The following is a 25,476-nucleotide window of genomic DNA, read 5'->3' as shown; positions in this document are numbered from 1 at the left end:
AGAGAGACCTGGAATACAGTTTTTCCCAAATCTCTTTGTACATTGATCCTTTTTCCTGAAACATACCTTACAAAAATTGCCATAGACAAGTAACTTAATTTTTGTCTCAGTTTTCTTTCCCCTGTGTGAAATTTAATGGAGTTGCTTCTGTCCTCCTAGAAATCTTAATAGGGATCAGTTTCATCTCTGGAAAGCCTGAATTCTGTTAACTGAGATGTTCTTTCAGAACCATGGAGAGCAATGACCACCATACTTTTGGGAACAAACGTTTAGTATATGTTGAACTGATACATGGTTTGAATACATGACTTAGCAAAAAAATGCATAATATTTAAATCAGCACTGTTCTTAGAATTCAGAGCACGTGATCAGACTTTTGGACAAAATGAAGATGTTCTCGACCAGGGAAACATCCCGTTTTTGCTGCACAACAACTTAACATTTCTAAAGCCATACGGCTAGTCATTCAAAACTAGTTCTATCTACTCCAAAGTCTATTTTTCCTCGTGATACTATACTGCCTCTCCGTGGATAGAGATAGAGATCACATATTAATAAAATTCACACACAGTTGGCAAATTGTTAGGAAAAGGTGCTAAGATGATTAATAAAATCAAGAGCCAAATGATCTCAACAACCTGAAATAACTGGCTGACACCAACTTGAATAGCTCCCTGAGGGCAAAGTTCAAAGTACTATATTTGGGAGTTTTAGAAAAAATTAGTTTTACGTTTTCAGAATCAAGGAGATTTGTTCTGGTGCAGTTTATTTGAAACATTCCTTAGCATTTTAGTGGTCAGTGTGTTCCCTGTATCTCTCAGGGTCCTGGCAGGAATTGGTTGCACTCTCAAAGGGCTGACTAGGAAGAGTTTAATGAAGGCTCTGTGTATAGAGTTAGGGGAACCAGCTTGAAATGGTGAAGCACCCAGGGACTGGCACCATGGCTTCCCGACAGGAGCCTGAGGCCATGGGTAGAAAGAAACGCTCATTATTTTTTTAAATAATTCAGTACCTCTTTGCTGTTACTTTCAAAATTTCTGCTGGGGCCTCCTATTGGCCAAACTCAACCAGAATCTAGAGAGCAGGGAAACCTGAATGGTACATTCAGTAGAGGTCAGCCTCCTAGGGGATTTTGCAAGAAGGACAAAGGTGGAGAATTTATCTGGTGGGGAAGCAAATGAATACCCATCACATTGACTTTCCTCCAACAGAGTGACTCTGATGCTACAATAACAACACTAATTCAGGCTCAGGGTCTATTACAGGTGAACAAATTCTAGGTCTTAATCATCAGAAATCACAGTCCTATTGTCTTCGGTACAGGCCAGAACACACTTGGATTTCATGCTCAATATGAATACCTCACAGAGAAGGAAGGAAACTTACACCCAAGAAGCACATCCTGAGAAAGCCAGCTGGTATGTCGACTATTACAAAATCTAGGGTAGAGAAGATTGAGGAAGACAAGGATGAAGGCTAATCTGTGTTGGTCCAGAGCAGACATTGGACACATGCAACAGAGTTACTGGGAAGCAGAATTTATCTCAATATAAGCAATACGTTCCTGATCTCTAGAACTATCCATCAGTGAAATGGATTGCAAATGGAAAGAGTAATCCTGTCACTTAAAGAATTCAATTGTAGGTGAGGATGCCACCTGCCGTTGGGGCTACTGTAGAAGAAATTCCTGCCTTTAGCATAACATTGGGTGGGAGAGAACTTCATGCCCCCTACAGCTCTGTAGTTCTGACTCAACCAGTACCAAACACACCAAGACCCACTTAAGCAAACGACTGTCCTTCACATTAGACCCATATAGACGGGACCTGGAATTCTGAAATTGCTCCAATGTCTTCCCTGCTACTGACACATTAAATGATTAATCCCTTCATAATCAATCTTTGAATTTTGCTACTTCTCAAAGAGACTAATGGATGGTAACCAAATATCCTGAAGCAGTCCTCATTCCAGAAGATCTTCAAGAAAAAAATGCTGTGGTGATAACACAGATAACTGATCATAATCTACTCAGTGAAAAAAGTTCATGAAAGTATGTGTGTGTGTATAAACAGTCTACAAAGAGAGTTGAGAATATATATACCCAAATAAATAACAGTTATCTCTAACTAGTGGAATTAATAGCTGCCTTCTAGTTTCTTCTTTTTGTTTACTATATTTTCTACAATAAACATGTGTGCTTAACAAGACAAACATCTCTTCTGTGGTGCTTTTAAGTTTTCTATAAGAGTGTGGGAGACTACATAACTACACGGCTAGGTAGACTTCTAGAAAACTTGACTGCTTTGGAAGGGTGACACATCCTTATTGCCTCCGCAGTTTGGAGTCTGACCTAGAGGAGGACATAAAAGCGTTGATTTGAACCCTGGCTTGGGGTTGACATTTTCACTGCTGAGGCAGTTTCATGCATCATGAATTGAAGAAATGACTTCAGCAATGCAGGCATTAAAAACAGAAAGCACAAGTGATCCAAGACAGATGATGGAGAACAAAGAGCAAATCGGGAGAAGCAGTGGCCTTTACAAAACACACAAATTAATTACCTTTTGAAATGAAGCTGCACTCTGCTCTGCTCCCCAAACTCCCTTATGCAATTAAAACTTAAAATGGCTCATTTTATAAAACCCCAGGGTTCCAAGTTTTGTGCCAAGGGCAGGGTGGAGGGAGCGTTCAGTCCCCATGGAAGCCAGAAGGCATTGTCTGAAAAAAATTTAAAAACAATAATCAAACTGGATAAAATTTTGTCTGCTTTTTGAAAATCACTGTGCATTAACAATGAAGCCCACCCTTGGCATGTTGCTGGGGCCATCATACATGCCCTGTTGGAGAATTTGCTGATGGAACAGGGATTTCTTCTCCAATCTTGAAGAAAGTAAACTTTTATGATCTTTAATATATTAAATATATCCTCCACTCCTCTTACTTTTGCCTTTTCCTCCCTCTCTTAACTCCTCTTCCTCTCTTTTTGCTTTTGTTTGATAGTTGGGTTGGGGGAAGAATATGTATTCCTTTCACTAGAAATAGAGTCAATGCGTCACCCTGACAAGGAAGGGACAGATTTTGAGACTGGGCAATTTCTGTTAGCACAACATTCCATCTTAACTGGATTTTAGGGTCATATTGCCTTTTTGTTCTTCACTTAAAACATATGCACCCCAAGTTTTCTCAGTTCTTTGAAGAGCTAGTTTATATTTTTCCTTTATTCACGCCTACATTTATATGCAACTTTTCTCGATCCCCCAAGGACAAACATTCTTCCTGTCCCCTGCAATAATTATAGACATACCTTTTTCAACTTTGCAGCACTCCTCTGCGGAGTGGGATTTTCAAGACACTCCAGCTGATAAAAGCAGCCTAGCGACGGAGGTGTGCTGAGCACCACTGTGTGATGGAATAGGCCCAGGTCATCACCCGGCATCCAGCAAGAATCACAGGCAGCCCGCCTCTTAAGCACCATTACGGGCTGGAGACTTGCACTTAAGCTATGCAACGAGCGTTCTGCCTGTTGACATAATTGCCTTGGCCCAGAGAGGACTAATGCTGCTCAGGATGAGGAAACGGGAGTAAGATGTGAGGCGCCGGTTTGTGGCTAATCGAAGATTAATGAAGTTTTAGTGCCATTCACTAAGTGTTAAATCACAAATGGGTAATTTACAGGCATAACTACATCCGTGCTTGGATTTCACTCCAGTTCCCAGGCGAAATGTGTGATTATGGGCAGCCTTGCTTTGCGCTGCTCAGACAAATCCCAGAGAGTTGCAAAATGTGAGGGCTAAGAATGCTCTTTTTCCCCCCCTCACTGCTTAAAACTACAATTGGCCCTTGATATTCTTATATTCTTATATTTGGCTTATTAAAGAATGTCAAATGTTATGAATTACCAGTAACAGTCTCCTTGCTCCATTTTTCAACACCGTCTCACCTTGTTTCCCGATCCCTGCCCGAACCCTGGATATCGCCGTGCCGGCTGGAGTGTGGATGGTTGTCCTCCCAGATCTCGCGTTGAAATTCGGTCCCAGTGTCGGAGGTGGGGCGTAATGGGAGGTGTTTGCGTCATGGGGGCAGGATCCCTCGTGAGTAGACTGACGCCCTCCCTGGGATGGCGGGAGCGAGTGGGCTCTCACCTTGTTAATGCCCACGAGAGCTGGTTGTTGAAAGGAGCCCGGGGCCTCCCGACTTTCTTGCTCCTTCTCTTGCCACGTGATCTCGGCACACGCCAGCTCTCCTTCACCTTCCACCACGAGTGGAAGCAGCCTGAGGCTTTCACCAGATGCCCAGTCTTCCAGCCAGCAGAATTAGGAGCCAAATACCCAGCCTCAGGTATTCCTTTAGAGCGAATGAACTGAGACAGTGCCCTATGAATGTTTTCTGAATACACTGATAAGCTTGTCACCACCAGATCTGAGCACTGGCCCCGTTCTGCGAGCCGGCTGCCCTTAGCCGTCTACATCCAGGTTCTGAATCCTCCTCATTCCTTCCTCCCCCAGCCCACCTGTCTGTGTCTGGTTCCCTGACACTCAGAGCTGACATTCTGAGCTGCGTGTTCACGAGGATCTACAGCCAGTGGGACATCAGATCCCAGACCAGCTCTTTTGCTATTAGTGAGGCTGGTCTGAATTCTCACCGCTTCAGTGCATCGTAAACACATCTTAAGGAGGAAGGGAGGTGGGAGGTTTCCATTTGTAAATAGGGACTGGCCATCTGTGAATAGGCCAGGACAAAAAAGAATCAAACGCCATCCCAGAAAAGTCGACAGTCACAGTGCAGCCGACGTGTTTACAATGAAGATCTGAGTCACTTATAATTACTGATGTGTAGTCCGGAATATGGAGCTGCTGGCTGTTTAATAGGGATCAATAAATAATTTCAGTGCATAGTGAAATTAAAACTCTGCGTTGCCATCTGGAACTCCGTGTTCACAGACTGATTAGAAACCAGCTAGCTGATTCTTAATTATATTTCTCCACTGCCTATTTTAAAACAATTCCACAATATCTGAGGCACAAAAGGACTTTTTTTTTTTTAAAAAAGACACATAAGAGAGAATGAGGTTCAAGCCTGATTTGCGTGTAGAGGAGTTGCTCTCGGATATACAACAGGAATAATTTGTTTTATGTTGTTTTCGTAAATGGAATTTTCTGTTTACTGACCTCTCTTAAATCTGGGATTCTGCCTTTTTGGATGCTGCTTGACATTATCACTTACATTCAAATAAAAGGAGGTTATTGAGGGACATCCTTTACCAAGAACATACATGAGCAAAGAGCCGCGTGTACGTCCAGTGGTAGTAGATCAAATGGCAGTGTTAATTCAGTCAGGAAGGTTGTCATTTAGAGGAATCCTATGACAAAATTCTCTTGAAAAATCCTCTTAAAATGTATAAATGATAATAATCCTTTATATTTCATGGTAAATACAAGTTTCATATGGATGCACATAATTTTCTGTATCTCTCTAATGGCACATGTAAGTTTCTATTTGTTCTAGCACTTGTATGTAGCTTTGTTATATCTCTGGCCCATCCATTCACTCTTCCAGTGATAATTGAATTCCATCAACACCTTTCCAATGCCTTGAGCAAAGCAGGCACTTGTTTTTGTTATGAGTGACTATCTGGAGGGTACAATTCATTTTGTTTAATACAGAAGCCAGGGGACATAGGCTTCTCTTTGGTACCAAGAGGTGACACCAACTGAAAACATGAATCAACTTTGAAAAGGGTTTACCTGTGTTGAAGAGTGACAGATCTATTGACGGTATTGTCTAAATGCCTGACGCATTAGGCACTTACTACACCTTTGATGAACAGATCTGATCTGGGCTATCACTGGGTACAGGGGGTTATGAGAACACAGTGAGAGGAAGATTTTATGTGACAAAGAATCACAGCCATCTTTCTGAAGGAGAACGATTTCATATAGCCACAGGCCACTTGGACTGGGATTTGGAAAATAAGGATGATGCCCTAATTTTGCAAATCAGAAGATGGAGGAACAGTAATAGCTAATAGGGTGTGGGTCTGGATCTCAACTTTCCAGGTATAGTTTTCTTTCCAAAAGTTAGAACTCTGTCAACCAGATATATAGGAAGAAAATCTAAGGGCAGAGGAAGGAAGCAGAATGGCACAGATGTTTGAAAGCACAGGGTCTATCCAGGAACTGAAGATTAGTGACTAGGAGGGAAGAAACGTGTGCATGTTGTGGGGAAAGGGAAGAGGAAATGGAGATTGGTGGCACAGCCCTTGCTGTGGTGCAGTCAAGTGAGGGACACTCTATGAAGAGGTGAGTGGGGCCCTGAAGAATGGACGGCTGTGGACCAGCAGGAAGGGGAGGAAGACACAGCACGGCGAGGGATGAACAGCTCATGATGGCCCAGAAACTCGTAAACGGTGGTAGCGATTGTACTGGGGTCCACGGATACGTGAGAACAGGGCCAGATTACGGCAGCTCTCCCAAGGTCAAGCTGTGAAACCTGGAATGCTGAATAGGGAGACGTTCAAGATTCTTGAGCTTGAATGATACGATGAAAAAAATCAGTACAAATTGATAGTTCTCAAATTTAAGATATCAAACACATTTTAAATTTCTGCTTTGTTCCCAAAATATATCACTGTCATAAAGCTTTCTCATGATCCAAGACCTGCTAAAAATAAAGACCTTGTATGTACACATTGAGCATTAAACTAAGTGAATTATATTTATCATAATTTGCTCATATTTTTTCTTTAGATACTCAATATGAGGTATCACAATGATCACATACTAATTAGAACTGGAGGACTCTTTGTTTTTGCTAAGCCTTGGAAAATGGTTTATAAATAGTTATTTGGTAAGCTGATGAAATATTAGCATGCCAGATGGTGGAAGAAATAAAATATACAATCATTGCATAAAGTTCCAGAAACACTTTATTTAAAAATGGAATTGTAAATGCATAACAAAATAACATAAGTAATAAATGTAACAAAAATAAATAAGGAGAATAATGTATTCATACAAAATAAAAATAACATAGTAAAGGCCAAATGTTTATAATTGAACAAAAACCGTGTAAACACTTAAACAATAATGTAAGTAGAGTAGATTCTAATATTTTCCTAAACTCCTTACCTTCTACTTCCATGTGGATATAATCAGTACCCAAATATTAAGTAAAAGAGGGAACAGTGGTGATTATTTTCTTCAACTTTTTCTTCAAATGGATTGACCCTGTTTTAATGTTTCATTTGTTCCTTCAAAGCATTTATGTCTTTCCATTTATGTTCTTTAAAACCTTTTTTTCAGTCTTCCTTTATTAGATAGAATGGGGAATTTAACTTTACAGGGAGAATAGTTCGTTTACCTTTTTTTTAATTTAAAGAAAAATATGAGATCCATTATACAACAGACTTTTGTTTTTACATCTCTACAAATTTTTTTTTTCCATCTTTATTAACTGGTTCAACAGTACAGGATTTTAAAAATCCTGAAAAGTTTTGAAGTGTAGAGTTACTTTGTTTCTTAAAATAAATGCAGCAGAGGATATTGCTGAAATATTAAAGACCATTTCATAAAAGTTGGAAAAGTTGCAGTCTAACCATTGCAGACTGAAGGGGGCATGTGAAAAACCCAGGTCTATTAATATTATTTAATTGAATTAAGGTACACCCAAATTATAGTGTTCTGGAAACACAAAGATAATTACTTTCTTTTAAAACTCATCCAAATGTGAACTTACTGGAAAGAGAAAAAAACAAGTTTAAAGAAGGTGTTTTTCATAGGCTTCCTGTTTAGTAGCACAGGCCCAAGGCCTTCGTTGTCGTGTTGCAGGGTCCTTATAAATGTCTAAGACTGAAACAGGATTTACTATTGGGTCCTACAGGGAAACACACAGAAGCAATTCATTGCTTGGGAGTGAAACTATCAACTAATCTAATGACTACTAGTTCTCCAAGTTTCCTAACGAAGAAAATTTTAACCTCATGATCCTTTCAAGGGAAAAATTTTTTTCAACTGTCACATATAAACGTGGTAACACGGGATCAATATACATGTTCTTAGTTTTAAAAATATACTCCACCTAAACTATCTGTCTAGCTTAATCTTTCTAGTTATTGTTTAACCTAAAATGAGCGACAAAATCTTATTTCCATTAAAAAAAACTTGGGAAAAAAGTGCCAAATTGATCTTTTTGAAAGTGGAGTAAAACAAATACAGTATTATCAATCTCCTATGTACAAAAAAAGACAGTTAGTCCTTATCGATATATAGATATGTCCACCTACCACTCCCAGCAAATCTTAGTGCAAACATAATAGTTAATTTCCGTAAACCCCAAGACAATTTACGTAGCAACAAAGTTATATAAATCACATCTATGTTGGAAAATTTTAGGACACAGAATGACTACTGTGAAAGTTCTGCCTTACTGTGGAGAGTACTATGTCACTGTGTCCAGCGGTAATGAGTACTAATAGAAACCCTATTAAGAAGCAAATAGAATGGTTTAAGAAATCTGTACAGATGAAGAGGAAGTCCGTTTCAGGGAGCAGCTTGGCACAGGAGACATGGGGGTTCAGAAATGTTGGGTATTTAGTTTGCTTGTAGGTCACAGCATGGCTTAAAAAAAAAACAAAGATCTATGAAGGGAAAGGATGCAATGATAAAATTCAACTTGAAAATCATAAAACCATGAAAGGCAAAGCTGCCACAATCTGCTTTTTCCTATGTGTGTTATCAAGTGGTTATCTAAACTGATTTGACACTACTACATTATAGGTAAAAAAATAAATAAATAAAATTAAGACAACAGGGATAACAAGATTGCAGTTGACCAAGCTATCTTGTTTTGTATAAGTCAACACTGTGCTGCTTCCAATATTCCTAGTCATTCCACAGGTTAAGTATTTTTTAACAATCAAGAGAAAGTCATTCATGTACTGTGACATCTTCCTCTTCCCCATCAGGGTTGAATCTATTGAAATGTATACTGAAATCAGCCTCAGATTCAGCATTTTCAAACTCAGCTGAGACTGAGGTAGCAGCAGGATGGAGAACCCTAGCTTCTGCTTGGCAAAGTGTCGGTGTCTGACCCGGGCTGCTGTGGTTATTCACAGGACTGGACTTCTGTGTGGGCGGAGACGGCAGGATAGCACTGGGAAACCCCATGTTGTTCAGAGCCTCCAAAGTTCCATCTGGGTCAATCATAGCATTGATCGCTGAAGGGGGGGCAAAACAGGAGTTGGGGGGGGAGAAAGGATATAATTTTAGATATAGTTACATTCAGATCTGAACATTAACATTGTTTGTGATCTGGATAATATTTCAACTATCTGTCTATATGTGATCTTAAATGTGGCTAATCCTTCCAATACTGTATTTAAAACCCCACTCTCAGTATAATAATTCTGTGGTTGATCTACATTGTAGGTTACACAGACCTAAATGCTTTCTCTGGGTCTCTTGATAGGTCATTTATAGGCACTTCAGAGACTATAAAGTCTAGTATTTGAAGATGAGGAATTCAAGAAAGATTGTTTTGAAATTTGCTTTCATTATCACAATAGGATAGTGAAAATATTGCTGGTGGTTTTTTTTTTTTTTTTTTTTTAGAGACAGGGTCTTGCTCCGTTGCCTCGGCTCTGGCGTATAGTGGCGTCATCGCAGTTCACTGCAAACTCAAACTACTGGGCTCAAGAGACTCTCCCGCCTCAGCCTCCTGAGTAGTTGGGACTATAGGTACATACCACCATACCCAGCTAATTTTTAAGTTTTTTTTGTAGAGATGGGGTCTTGCTATATTGCCCAGACTGGTCTCAAATTCCTGGCCTCAAGCAATCCTCCTGCCCTAGCCTCCCAAAGTGCTAGGATTATAGGCATGATCCATCACGCCCGGCCTGGTTGTGATTCTTAACACTCCTACCCCTATTTATCACTCAGAGAACTGGGAGTTAGTTGCTAATACAGGGTTCAGAGTAATCTCAGGGCTGGGGAGAAGAGGAGAACCATCAGCACACTCTGAATGCTACCACAGCATGTTGTCGTTCACCCTGGTGAGAGTGCTAGGATACAGCACAACATGTGAGCTATACTGGTCCTCACAGCCTAGACACTAATATCCAACAGCAGCCCTCAAAAGCCAAACAGACTTTGCTACCTCTGCAAGAGGGTCCAGTTACAGACCAGTTTTTCAATCTGAAAGATCTTTGGGTAGACAAGGGAAGTGCTCAGGCAGTGATTTTCAAGTTGGAATTGGGCAGAGTAGGGAATTGGAAGAAGACTCATTTACCAGGTTCTTTTAAAAGTATACCTCCATTCTACCAGCTAACAATCACTGTGTTAGCAAGCCGCTTGCACTCATGGGGGTATATCATAACTCTTCGGTGTGCTGGGGCTGAATACAGGTTAAGAATCACTTAGGTAGGATACACATATCATGCTTATCATTATTCAATAAATAAAAGACTGAGCAGAATTAGCAGTTGACTCTGGAAACTGCTTGTTGTACCACTGGGAACTTTTAGGTCAAGACCTACATAGGCATTAATGCATAATCTAGATTTGACACAAACCACCAAAACAATATCTTTGTCAAAGTTCAGGTGGCAAAACAGAGTCTCTTTCATTTTCTTTACTCCTTTCTCTTCTGGTCCCTATGGCCAATATGTATACATTTCTTGTGGTCTATCCAAGCAACTATTATTTGTATTAGAATATAAGTTCATCTGAAGTTATACCACCCATATAATTTAACAATTGGCAAATCAAATAATTCTAATTATCAATAAGCATCTTCAGCTGCATATACACTTTAATATAATGTTTTAATATATTTTACATATAATTTATATATAATCTATATAATACTGTAAATAGTTTACAACATCTAGCCTATTATTAAATCTAAGCACTAAAATATGCACAAGATTTAACTTTATTATATCTTACATTTTTTATACTGAGTTTTAAAACTTCCTTTTTATGAGTAATGTGAATATGTAGAACTGCATATACATGTCATCACATTTAACCAAATAATGTCCTAATAATAAGAATATTTTAAGAAATACTACTTAGAATGCACTTATTCTAAATTATTAGTTCTTTATGCCTAAAATTCAGTAGTAAATTTACCTTGTAGCTGCTTTTCAACTCTTTTCAGTTCCTGTAAGATAGAAGAAATCTCCTGCAAGGAAACCAGTAACAAAAATTAGCTTACTTTAGTTAAATAGTTTTCGCTTGACAAGCAAAGAATTTCACTTTCATTTTATTTGGAACACGTAATAATATTATTTATATGGTACTACACTAATAGCAACATGATATGAAATAATTATGATATCCATTAAACAAGATTCATATTAAAATCTTTAATAATGAAATAGAACAATTTTTCAATTAGATAATAACAGTAGAAGATGAAAAGTTTAAGGTAATTCACTACTGTATAAACAAAGCTTTTTTTTTTTTTTTTTTTGAGACAGTCTCCCTTTGTTGCCCAGGCTAGAGGGCAGTGGCCTACGTACGCTCACTGCAACCTCACACTCCTGCGCTTGAGCGATCCTCCTATCTCAGTCTCCTGATTAGCTGGGAACACAGGCGTGTGCCACCACACCCAGATAATTTTTCTATTTTTTTGTAGAGACAGGGTTTCACTATATTGCTTGGGCTGGTCTTGAATCCCTGGCCTAAATCCTCCTGCCTTGGCCTCCCAAAGTGCTAGGATTATAGGCATAAGCAACTGCCCCGGCCAAAAAAATTTTTAAAAATTTGTGTCAATCACCCTTGCAACAACTTTGTAAAAGAGCCAATGGATTTTTCTTTTTTGCAAAATGTATAAAGCACAACCTCAATTACAGGATTACACTTTGAGCAATGAAAATCTATACAAATTCTTAATAAAAAAAGGAGACAAGCATTGTATTAAGTAAATGGAAATAACTCATGTCAACTTAGTATTAATATTTAAGTTTGGTTCTTATTTCAAAATTGCATATCTATAATGTATAATCAATTAGAAGAACAAGAACACAAGATTCTTCCTTCTTACCCTCTGCAACTTTAAAACACTCAATATTTTAAAACCTGGTGAGAGTCAGTTGAAGAATAAAATTTCCCACATCTGTGCATTTATATCTTCTTTTACATAGGTAAATCAACAAGATAGCTCAAAAATAAGTGTTATCTTTCCCTTAAGATAAAATATTTTTATGTTTTAATCTTCAAGAAAAATTACCATACCATGCTTGAGGTTTTCACAATAGGGACTTCACTCTCAGCTCTTAACTTGCTTTCTATGTCATCCCAATTCCGATCTTTGTCTTTAAATAATATTCTATAAATCAAAAAACATAAGCATTTTACTTCTCATCTTTTAAAAACTTACATTTTTGTTAATAATACCAAAAATAATGTATTGTTTCAAAGATACACAAGGGAATAAAAAAAACCCATCGCACGAACTGAGAATTAAACAATGAGCCAATAGTACAACTAATTCATGTATGTGAAAGATCTGTATTCAAAAAGTAACTGACTGGTTATTAATACATACATAAACTCTTAATTTTATCTCATTCTTTATTGAAAACCAAACATAAAATGTAAATAATGATATTACCCCAAAATGATAACTAGCATTTGTAATCAACAATACAGTCATACCCCCTTATTTGTGGTTTCAGTTACTTGCAGTCAACTATGGTCTGAAAACATTATAGTATTTTGAGAAAGAGAGAGAGAGAGATCACATCCACATAATTTTTATTATAGTATACTGCTACCATTGTTCTATTTTTAGTTGTTGTTAATCTCCTCTTGTGCCTAATTTATAAATTAAACTTTATCATAGGTGTGTATAGGAAAAAACATAGTATGTATAGGTTTCTGTACTATCCATGGGGTGGGGGTGGGGGGTCCTGGAACAGACATATCTCCCCTGCAGATGAGGGAAAACTACTGTGTAACTGCTACTTATAAAGAAAATGCAACTTTGTGCAGATATGCAGTAGAAAAGTAAGATGAAATTAAGATGAAAATAGGCTGAATTAGGTATAAACAACTATCTGTTAAGACCTCTTTATATAGGAATAGGCATTTTATTGATCAAGCAAAGTATGAAGATTATTTTAAAAACTGAAAATTGGAGTAGTTACTGTGCTTTTCTTTAAAAATCTTAGTTCACATTAGTATATCTGTACATTTATGTTCCTCTTAGAAATTCAGACACTATGCTTTTGATAAAAACAATTCCCAATAAAGATAATTATCCTGTATTAGAAACTAAATTCAAACATCTTAACTTTTCAAGTACCACAAAATTTTGATTTGTCTTTCAAATGTAGTATATTCCTCTTCCTAATAAGTTATAATCTATGAGACATGATTCAGCAGTTTTAAAAATACTGGCCACTTTTTGGTTTCTTTTTAAATTTCTCCATTGAGCTTGGAAATCTAGTTGAACTGCCTTATATAAACATCAATGCTGTCAACATTAAGTAAGTAAATTATTACTACCAGAAGCTAGCTTATCAGTATTTAGGTAGCCAACTAAATTAATATTCTTATTGGTATTTCTTTCAAGGTCAATATGCCAGGCTCACTTTAAAAATATGAAATTCATTAACTTCAAGTCAAGCCTGGAACATCTGCAATTACATGTAACTATGTTTAAGAAGGCAATAATAGGTCTAGAATCTGGCATAAGAATATTACTCTGACCTACTATTAAATTTTCTAAACTCAAAGATTGAACATCCTTGCCATCCATCTTTCATGATGCCTATGATATTACAGCATAAGTATGTTATTATGGTCTTGTAAAAGAGTCCTTACAACATTAGGACTGATGAGAAATAAGAAAATAATGACTATTTTGTGGACCAACTTAGAACTGCAGTAGAGGCCGGGCACGATGGCTCATGCCTTGAGCCCGGGAGTTTGAGGTTGCAGTGAGCTACGATGACACCACTGTACTCTACCTAGGGCAAGAGTGTGGAATACAATTCACAAGCCAGTTCAGACATGGTTTCATTTGATTTTAAATTTTAATTACAGGAATTATAAATAAATTGATTTCCAGCATCAGTGGATTTCTGAAGTATTATGTAATAAGTCTGTGTTTTGAATTACTAGTGAATTTAAAGTTGTGAAATAGTACTCGATAGATATTTACTTTGGGACAAATTTTTCCCAAGGTAAATACATTATTCATTCTAAAGATGGAAATTTAACTTTGAGAAAAAGCAAAAAAAAAAGTAAAGCAAGGTGATATATTGTTAAGAAAATAAACTCTCTCTATATATGATAAATAATTTTATTTTCTTCTCCTCACAACCACCCTGTAAGCGGACAGTGAAAGTATATTTATTCCTATATAAGATGATGACATTGGGGCTGGGAGACAACCAGGTGGCTTGTTCAAGGTTGCACAGCAAGTGGCAAAGCTGAAACATGCCCTCCAGTCTTCTGCCTATTAGGCTGGTCCTCTTCTCTCTACATTTTATTAGATTCTTCTTCCCCCGCCACGCTTTTACCCTTCAAAAGCTCATTAATAAAGTCCTTACTTTTGCCAGCTTTCTTTTCAATGCCTTTTCTAGGAGTAGTCAAGCTAAAAAGAAACAAAGCTATTTCTTTCAACTATTCATTTCAACAAATATGTATGGAGTACATACTTCATGGAAAGGAACTGAAGTATATAATGTTCAACAAAACATAGGCATGATGCACAAGATTCAGGACAGTGGAAAGGCCAGATATTGAAAAACTTATAATTCAACATAAATACATACCAAAGGTATTTAAAAATGTGGAACTAAAAATTACACGGTCCATATAGCACTGTAATTTTCAAGGGACAGTTACATAAATTTCCTGAGTCTTACAAGAGTTCATGTACTGTCCTCTTCACAGATGAGGAAGATGAAACTAGAGTCAAGTCTGAGGTCTTACAAAAGCAGTTCTCAAACTCTGTTCATTTAAAATATTTAGTATTATTTTGTGGAAAAGCAAACTGGTTCTGGTTGCTAATAAAATTAATCTAAGCGATTATAGTAGTTAATTCTCAATTATAAAGGGGCTGATTATCTAGGACATTTATTTCTCTTTTTGTCCCCTTTCTGGTTATTGCAAGTAAGGAACACAGTAGTGGCAGGGTAAGATTCCATTCCACTGACTTCACTAGCTCCTAACGGCTGTGGTAGCAGGCTTGAAAAAGTGGAACAGGGATTTGTTAATGATAGCAAGGAGGTTGGAGTAACAAAAAGTACCTGATCTTTCCAGCTGTTTTATCTATAGATTGTCTTATCTTCTTAGAGAACTGAAAGACGGATGACAGCAGCAGATTATCGCCCATGACCTGAAACACCCAAAGAAAAAAACAGATATTAAAATATCACCATGTTTTGTATAATTAGTCACAACTCACTATATTTAGGGGCATTTGGAATTTATGCTAACTTTAATTTTAAAAAAAAACAATGAAAAATATAATTAATGTGTAAATAAAATGAAAAAGTAAAAGAAACATTATTAACAAAGGAGTCCCTTTGTTAAATAACTTGTCAAGTTTCCATATTATCTTGGTCATATCACTTTCAAAAAATAATCCATTTATCCTATCTTCAGTTACTACCATAACCCTATCTCTCATAGTTCCAATTCAAATTATAAAAGGGAAGATATAAATAACTCAGAGTGCTAAATTTATCATTCACCAAGTAATATGAATACAGAAATCAAGAGGAATATAACCTTTGTTCCTCAGAACAGAGTCTAGTAAGAGAGATAATTTTTTAAAGTTTATTCAAAATAATTAGTTTTTATGACAGGGGCTGGTACCACCCTAGTTGAGATTTACGGGGAAAACCAGGGTCAGCACAGTTCTTTAAAGAGCCAGAGAATAAAGATTTTAGTATTTGGGGTACATAGGGTCTCTGCCACAACTCAACTCTACCTTTGCAGAGTAAAAGCAGCCATAGATAATATGCAAATGAACGGGCGTGGCAGTGTGTAATAAAACTCTGTTTACAAAACAGGTGGCAGGCTGGATTTGGCCTGTGGGCTGCGTAGTTTGCCAAGCCCTGGGCTAGACAATGAAAGGCAAAGCTAATGCACTACGCTAGAAAAAGACTAAATTTGAATCCAGATGTGGGTTTCAAAATCAGCTCTTACACTGTTAGTATTATATCCAGACTCTGTAAGAAAATCCAGAAAGTAAGATAAGGCTTTGGAAGTCAAGAACCAGTGGAGGAGATAAAGTACTAGACAGGCGTTAGTCAGTTCCTGATGTCAATCATCAATCTAGATGTTTCCATCTTCTTTAAAAATATATACTTTCTCCACATAGTTATATTGGAAAAGTTTGTCTTCCAAGACCTCAGGACAGAATGAGTACGGGTACGATCAGAGAATGGGCTCTTTTCCTGATCCCAAGAACAAATCAACTATCAGGCCAGGACAGAAGAACTGTGTTGTAAACTATTTAGTATATTGCAAATGTACCTTTATATTTGGTTACATGCTTTTTTCCTTCAGGTGTATCTTTTTCTACCCAGTACTATTGCAAACATACATATTCTTACATACTAATTTCAGATCCTAATACCTGAACCCAGGAATTCACAAATATTAACCTATGATCAATGTCTTTGTGTCAACTATTCCTCTCTATACTCTTCCTCTACCGACCTGCTAGGCCTGTACCACCTCTGTGTGTTGTTCTTCAATCAGTTCTTTCCATGGTGGTATTTGAAACAACCATTCTTGGTGAAGAACTCCTTTGTATCTTTGAAATTTTCCCTAAACTCCTTTCATGTACTTTTCATTAACATGAACTTTTTCAATAAATCTCTCTTTCCTTGATTTCTCACTGCCACATTCATTTTTTAAAAAGAAAATTTAATAATTTTTATCTATGCTGGTCTGCAGGTACACAGAATTAACCATAATTCTTGGTTCATGACATGGTCCAACTTAGACCATTTTTTCTTTCTTTCCCTTTAATAATGTAATAATGAATCTATCACCCAAAACAATAGCTAGGACCTACCAATAATCAATGTGGCAGAGCAGATACTGTTTAAAATATTCACTCTGTTCCTTGGTGTTTGGTCTCAGTCATGTGACTTGCTTTGGCCAATGGAATGACAGTAGACATGATACAAGCAAAGATTTAAAATGTGCTTGCATGATGGGGTTTGTTCTTTTGTGTTTCTAATATTACCATAACAAAAAACAAACCTAGTTATTAGCACATTGATCCAAGCATTATGAGAGATAAATGGAGCAAATCTGGATCCAACTTGCAACTTTTAATTATCTAGCTGAGCCTCACTGAGCAGTACCAGTCAATCTACAGGTGTGTCATAAATAAATGCTTAGTGCTCTATGCCACTGAGATTTTTGTGGTTGTCCGTTATGCAGAAAAAGCCAACTAATGTATCTACCTCTATTATATGGTTTCTCCATCCTATCTCCCTGCTCCCCCTAAAAATAAACATTATCCTGAATTCCATTCATCATTCCCTTGCTTTCCTTCTTATATCATTTCTGTTCTAAGTATATATTTCAATTTTTTAAAATTTATGACAAGGACCTTATTATCTTTTGAGACTTACTGTTTTCATATTGTTGTGTATTATAGTTCACTTTGATTATAATTATTCAATTTATGAATATATCATTTTATACATTGACTTTTCTGCCAGTATAAACACTTAGTTTCTAAGCTTTGTTATTATTAGCAATACTGCTATAAATAAAAGTCATTCTTTTGTATGACTTGTTTTCAATGGTAAAAGACTTCTCTTGCACATCCACTAGCAGGAAAGCTACTAGTTCATGTGTTATCTTTATATTCAACTTTAGGAGATAATGTCAAACTGTTTCCAGAAAGACTGTACCAATTTAACCTCCACCAACAACACATAAGAAAGCCTATGTATAGGCTGTGCACAGTGGCTCACATCTATAATCCTAACACTTTGGGAGGCAGAGGCGGGAGGATCGCTTGAGGTTAGGAGTTTAAGAGCAGCCTGGGCAACATAGAGACCCCCTGTCTCCACAAAATAAAAAGAAAGCCTAGTATCTACATCTTCTCTAATACTTAACTAACATTTTAAGACTTTTTAATTGTCAAAAATCAAATGATTATAATTTCACTGTAGTCTTGAAATGCATTCTCTGAACACTCACGAAGTTAAACATCTCTTCATATTTTGTAGGCCTTAGGTATTTCCTCTTTGGTGAAATGTTGCTCATGTCTTTTGCAGATTTTTCCATTGGGTTTTGTCCTTTTTACTGATGGGTAGGAGTTCCTTATATACCGATTATTAATCCTTTGTAGGCTATATGTTTTGTAAAGGTCGTAACTTATCTTTTCACATTCTTTAAAGTATCTTTTGAAAACAAAAGTTCTTAATTTTAATATATTCAAATTTATTAATCTTGTAAAGTTAGACTTTGTGCCTTTTAAGAAATCATTCTCTAAGACATATTTTTTTTTTTTTACTGAAAGTTTTATAGTTTTGTGTTCACCATTTAGAAATTTTATTTATTTGGAATTATTTGTACATGATGTGCTATCAGCATGAAATTTTATTGTTCCTCTGCCATATGTTAAAGTGTATGGTTTACTTACTTCATCCCTACTCCAGGTTCTTCGCCTCGTAATTGTTAAGTTATCAGGAGGCTCTGTTGGTTGAGGTCTTGTATCACCAGACCGACCGTTGTTTCCTTCTGGTGTTTTAGAATGAACTAATGGAGGGATCTTTCGAAAGTTGAGGCTTTCATCGAAAACACGATCAACCAACTAATAGGACAAAAGCAAACTCTTATGAGAATAGAGTAATTTGAAAAAGTACAGATATTGGCATTATAATTTTTATGATTAGACAGAAGTTATTCCATTCTCAAGTAGTAATAAAAGCATGACATCTTCAATAAACCAATTATTCTTTCTTTTTATAAGCATTTCAAAGGTATTTTCTTTATAAAATAGATGTTCATCTACATAGACTTTATTTTCAAAATTCTGAAATATGTAACTATGTTAAATTCAGTTTTTCCATGGATAAGATTTTCTCCCAGTGCAATACAGGTGGTAAATAGATAAAAGCTGAGCCATGTAGATGGACAATGAGTTCATTTTACTCACATTGCCTTACCAGTGTAAAATAATGTTTCTTTTTCTTTTAGTTTCCTATCTTGTTTTTTCCTTTTTTTCTCCCCAAATCCAGGTGCCAAATTTCTTCACAAGATACACAAATTGCAATTCCAATTAAGTTTACAAAAGGAAAAAGAATTTTAAATTCACAAAATAAATATTTTGGTCTTAGTCAAACTTTTAACAATGCTATAGAAATCACATATTCTAGTAAAGATGATATACTGCCATCTACCGTGCAAATTACAGACATACAATACTAAGTAACTCAGGTTTACTGAAGAGGGAATAAATTTGAGTACAAAATTCTGAAGTAAAACAAAAAAGGAAAAATGGAGTCTATTCAATGAAATGTTTGAGTAATTTTACTGGGTCTGAGTGAATGTATAATCATGTTAGGTAAAGTTTAGTTAGAAAGCTGAGAAAATAACATCTTCATCATTTTAAATATACGAGAAGAATTGTGTATGTCTTGCCACCAAGAAGATCCTTTTGTTTTTCACCAATAAGGATGATTTTATAGATAGTTACAATTGATCAATGTGGTAACAAAACTCTACACAGATTGATGAAACATCATTTATTAAATTAGACAACACATGAAGCGAAAACAAAAAAGGTGACCATTAAAGAATCAGATTAAAGAAGGAATGTGACAAAAAGCAACCAAAGAAAATATTATCAGCACACATTACCAGAATTAAATTTGTCAAAAAGGCCAACCATTTTGGGCTACTATTTAGAACTATTTTATAAAATTAAAGAAGTGGAATCATCAATATCAGGACTGGAAAACTTTTTCTGTAAAAGGACAGACAATAAATATTTTATACTTCACAGCCACACAGTTTCTGTTGCATCTGCTCAATTCTGACACTGCAGCACAGAAACTGCCATAGAGGACAATTAAACAAATGAATTTGGCTGTGTTCTAATAAAACTTTATGAACACAGAAATTTGAATTTCATATAATTTTCATGTTATGAATTATTATTCTGGTTTTTCAACCATTCAAAAATGTAAAATCATCCCCATGTTTAGGTCCTTATAAACAGGCAACAAGGCCATAGTTTGCCAACTCCTGAACACAGAAATTCATTCTTTTCAATGCCAATCCTTTGTTTGCATTTCTGCTCCAGATCAAAACAGCCAACATGGAGAGAAAACACCATTAATTTTATATTATATGTTAAAGGTACCTCAACATACCTTCTGGAGCAATGTTATGCAAATGGTGCCCCGTGGAGTTGTACTGTAGGAGGCCTTGGTTTTAGATGGGCAATAGTCTGTATATGGTAGCTTAAGTTCCAGAGTTTATAAGAATGTTTTGAATTTTTCTGTGTATATATTATATATTTCAGTTTTCAAAATATCCTTGTGTGTGTGTATTCATCAACAGAATTATTAAAGTAACGAAAATGTAGACTTCTTCTCTTTCTTTGCTATCAGAGATATCGCCTAATTAACTAGCAAGGAAAATACCTTTTTAATTGGAGTGTTTTCATAGTCAAACTCTATAGAAACTTCATAAAATCATTTATCAGATTTTGATTTGCTTTTCAGATACCATTTATAGTCACATTTCAAGTGAAGCTATGGACCAGGAATTAGCAGGCCAAATGCTCATTCTAAATGAGTTTCCATCTTCACCCTGTTAGTGTAGACCAAATGTTTAGCCTTTATGAGTTTTGTTACAAAAAAGAAATTTGTTAAAGCAAAGTTGGAAAATGCAGAGCTTCATGCAATAGGGAGGGTAGACATAACTAAAATAAACTAAGCAAAAAGCTAAAAGCAAAAGAAATAAAGAAAAGAAAGAACCTTATGCATTTCTCCATGAAGATCTCCTACCTCTTCTCTAGTGTCTATGGCAGAGCCAGGGGTGGTGGCAGCAGTGCTTACTGTGGTACTAGGGGCAGTGCCTGACGAAGTCACTGAATCTATCTCTCCTGCTACATCGTTGATCTCCCGAGCAATGAGAGCAAGATCTTGGCTGATCCTGGTAATAATTTTAGAAAAGAATTTTAATCCCATTTAAATAACAGCTCTAGAAACAATCATTTATGATAGAATCAGTTGTATACGTTGTATATCTAAAAACTTATACTAAAAACTTAAGATTCTTTGGAAATGCTATTAACTATTTTGATAATCAAAGTCTTAAAGTTTAATTCCAAAAATTAGTATTAATGAAACTAAATTCCAAATAATCTATATCACCTTGAAAAAGATACTTTAAACACCCTGAAGTACAGATATATCTTTAAAATATGCTATTAATGTTAATGACTAGCATTAATATATCAGAGGGGTTCTTACACTTAGGAGTGATGGATAGAATTCAAGTAGTCCTTGAACTTGGATGAGAAGAAAACAATTACAATGTTATTTTCATTAACTTCTAACTGACGCTTAACATTTCTTACAATCATAAATACAGGAAAAAACCCATAGTGGTATTAGTAATACTGGTGATTTCTGTCACCAACAGAAATCACATTATAGTTGCTATAGGTATCTCAAAACATCATTTACAGTCATCACTACTTCAAAATTACTGCAGTCATTAAACCCACAACAATAACCTTTTATTTAATATGTTAATAAAGAATTATATATTCCTATATCACTTTAAAGTATTTTAACAACTGTATTTCAGTATAATAGGATTTCTTTGTAATTCTAAGTATTTTATGTTTTTGTATTTAGAAACATTTTGAGAAAGGTTCCATAAGTTTCACAAGATGGCTGAAGAGGTCTATAGTAGCAAGAAGTTGAGAACTCTGACATAATACTTTATGCTTTGCATAGTACTTCCTAGTATACATTACATCATTTGAAGCTCACAAAGTTCTTTCAAGGTAGGACTTATCTGATTTTATTAATGAGGTGAAAGACCTCTACAGGTAAAACTAAGAAACTCTGAAGAAGGAAATTCCAGAGGAGGTAAACAAACGGAAAAGCACACCATGCTCATGGGTCCAATGCTGTTAAAATGTCTATACTACCCAAAGTGATTTACAGAGTCAATGCAATCCCCATTAAAATACCAACATTTTTTTGCAGATCTAGAAAAAATAATTCTGTACTTCATATGGAACCATTAAAGACCCCAAATAGCCAAAGCAACCTTATGCAAAAAGAACAAATCAGGAGGCATCTCCTTACCAGACTTCAAGCTATCCTACAAGAATTTTACTTTTTTGTATATAATCTGAAGGTTATAATAAAAAGTTATCTAATATTCAAAAATAATATTTTGATTTAATTTTTAAAGAGTTTAACTGTAAGGAACTCACGAAAATATGAATGAAAATCTGCTTGCTATAATTCTCTCTAGAGAACATTAGCAACATATCTCTAACAGGTTTACTATTACTGCTTTGAAGTTTAAAGTAATCAGTAAATTGCCTACAAAATTCTCAATTATGTAGATCTGATATTGACTACCTTTCAAAAGTTATACTTACACAGCATTTCTACTAGAAATTTTTTAAAAAGGGAAGAGGGACAGGGAAAAGACCAAATAAACTAATTCTACAATATGTTAGTAGCACTGGCATTAAAAACAAAACAAAAAAAAGGAAAAAAGCTGGATGGAAAGTAGCACTACTGACAAAACTGAATTCACAGCTGTCTGTGGATTTCAGTTCTTTAATTAGTACAGACCAACTAAAAGCTAAACTTTGTTACCAAGTTGAAATGTTCGTGGCAATTTTCAATTCTTAACAATAACTCCTTAAAACCAACCTGGCTATCTCTTCTCGATGAGCAGTCCAATCTCGGATGTAATCTTCCTGTTCTTTGATCCGGTGCTTGAATGAAGAACTAGTAGCCATTGCTGATCCAGCGCTCTGCAAGCGAGTGGTTTTCAGGGCTGGAGAAGTACGTAGACGGGTATGTTTAGGGGAATTACGGTTTGATCCAAATTCATCTTCTGAGGTGGAAGCATAATCAGTAGGAAATCGCCTCCATCTTGAATTTACTAAATTAGTTTAATTATTAAAAAAAGAATTATTATGTTATCATTTAAAGGAGGTAAAATAAAAATCATGACTTCAAAAACACCACGAGTGTACACACAGCACAATTTTCAATAACTGACGTACACATACCTCACAAAAACCATAAATCTACTAATCCTTACAGATAGAAACATTACACTTTGGTGAATTAAAAACAATGAATAATTAAAAACAATCAAAAGACCATGTTTTCTGGAGTGTGGTGAATAAACATTCAGATGAAAAATTTCACTAATGATAAACAACTATGCAAGCTCTATTCATAAATGTTTAACTCGGGTACTTTTCAATTGCAAATATTTCTCATTTGAGTGAAGATAAAATGAAAGCAACATCAACAACAACAAAAATAAAAACAGGGGAAAAGATTTCCTCATGCCACATGGACTTTCAACATGGAGATGGTAAAATCCCTCTTTTCCCAACATACAGATGAGCATAATTCCTGCTGTGGAAATTATGCCTTTATGGCAGAAAAAAGACATTACCTCTGTCATTCAACATCCTGTTATGCTATGGTTGGAAAAAGTCTTTTTACATGGTAAAAAACACAACAAAGCATCTTCAGTACAACTCTGCTGCTTTGACACTGAAAGCATACGGTGAAAATAGACAATGGCATAAAATCTACAAAGAGTGAAACTCTACAAGCTGTTTTCACAACCATCGACATTTAAGGCACAGGAGATACTGTGAATAGTCACGTTAAAGAAAGTGGCAATCACTTTCTTATTTATGGTTAGTAAAGACATTTAAAGAATGGTATAGCTGACACATTTAAAAAATCAGAAAACAAATTAATGCAGACACTTTACTTCTGTTAATATGAGAATCGAACATACAAATAATTTGAAGCATAAGTAGAGGTAAAAAAACAGGGAGATAAGGCTAATTCATGGTAAACTTCACAAGGGCAAGAACCATGTCTGTTTAACCCACTAATGTATACCTAACACTTAGGAGAGTGTTTGGCTAGCAAATGTTTAATAAATATTTTTGAATAAATGAAAGAATTTCCGGATATAAATCATTTGCTTTTTTCAAACCTGGTAAAAAGCATGTATGTGCTTGGTGTTTAAAGTGACAAAACCTGGGCACCTGCTATCAACTTTCTTTCTCTCTTTAACAGAAACTGACCCTAAGCTACACAGACTGGTGAAGTACAGAATTCCTTCATCCTTTTCTCTAGAATTTTATACCTTTTCTGTGTTTTCCTCCAAAAACTACATTTCTGCCTGGGGCTCTCTAAGGGTGAGTTGGCTCTTAGATAAAACTGACATACATTACAACCAGCACTAGCTTAAGGAACAGATACACCTATAATCAGGAATATGCCATGAATTAGAGCCTACCCATTTGTCCTTATTCACACTCCTATTTGGAGCTCCTGATGTTTGGAATTAGATCCACTGGTATGAGAGAATGAACATATGTAGAAAGTTCATGGCTCTCTGTAAAAGTGTGTGTAAATACATATACAGAACTCTAAGTAACTAATCCAATTTTTGAAAGGAGCTTTAAATATAATTCTGATTTTAACATTGGAAGATAATTTATTAACATAGATAATACTTTTGCCACAGTACAAATTTACTCATTCCTAGACATATGAAAACTCCCATGAATTGATATGACCCTGAGACTTAAAACTAATTTTGGAAAAGTTTAGGAACAAGAGCAAAGAAGTTTTAGAAAAAAATTAGAAATACGGCAAACAAAATCAGAAATATGACAAATTAGTACTTCTCAATAAAGGTATTTCATTAATTGCCAATTTATGTTTATTTTTATATCTTATACTAGTATTCATAAATAAGAAAAAGATTTGTTAGATCAAATTTCCCCACTTTTGATTGGGAAACCATGGTCACCAAACCTATATAATTAAAAATTATTTGGAGAGAAAATAAAAGTAATAACAAAGAGCTTTAATAAACTGCAGAATATCTGAAAACATAAGTATGATGACAGCAAGGTAGTTAATTTAAAAGAATGGCCTCAATGGCTGATGTATTTCATGAGTGGGAGAGTGCATGAAAACAGAATGAGAAATTGAGTATCAAGCGCTACTAATGTATGTTAAATGTCAGGTGACAATATATAAGTAGAGCCATATTAGAATGAACTTTTTTTTTCAGTGACAGGGTCTTGCAGAGAAATGAAAATACAATTAATAAATCTTCAAGTGATTAAGGGCTATTTTTTGCCAATGGAAAACATAGCACACATGGTGTACTATGAAGAAAGGCTCAAGTTCCTCCGGACACCATTAGCCTGTGTAACAGCAAAGACCGG

At 35.7% G+C, this 25,476-nt stretch overlaps 1 protein-coding gene across 16 annotated transcripts in view; it reads right to left on the bottom strand.

The window, feature by feature from the left end:
- Positions 1-6,907: 6,907 nt before the first annotated feature.
- The window catches only part of CEP170 (centrosomal protein 170), a 91,039-nt gene continuing 72,470 nt past the window's right edge, over positions 6,908-25,476 (bottom strand). For 5 of the 16 annotated variants that reach the window (XM_045537214.1, XM_045537223.1, XM_045537227.1 and 2 more), the window contains 7 exons: positions 22,907-23,141; positions 20,978-21,155; positions 18,634-18,804; positions 15,263-15,351; positions 12,237-12,330; positions 11,130-11,181; positions 6,908-9,214 (listed from right to left, as the gene is read on the bottom strand). In XM_045537214.1, coding sequence (XP_045393170.1) covers positions 8,925-9,214; positions 11,130-11,181; positions 12,237-12,330; positions 15,263-15,351; positions 18,634-18,804; positions 20,978-21,155; positions 22,907-23,141 — 1,109 coding nt within the window. In that variant the 3' untranslated portion in view covers positions 6,908-8,924. Of the gene's footprint in view, positions 9,215-11,129; positions 11,182-12,236; positions 12,331-15,262; positions 15,352-18,160; positions 18,392-18,633; positions 19,243-20,977; positions 21,156-22,906; positions 23,142-25,476 lie in introns of those variants that run through there. The other 11 variants (XM_045537215.1, XM_045537224.1, XM_045537221.1 and 8 more) reach the window with 8 other exon arrangements.

Source organism: Lemur catta, chromosome 25 (assembly GCF_020740605.2).
Source record: "Lemur catta isolate mLemCat1 chromosome 25, mLemCat1.pri, whole genome shotgun sequence".
In the NCBI taxonomy this organism is placed as follows: Eukaryota; Metazoa; Chordata; class Mammalia; order Primates; family Lemuridae; genus Lemur; species Lemur catta.
This window is presented reverse-complemented; position numbering and strand designations above follow the sequence as displayed.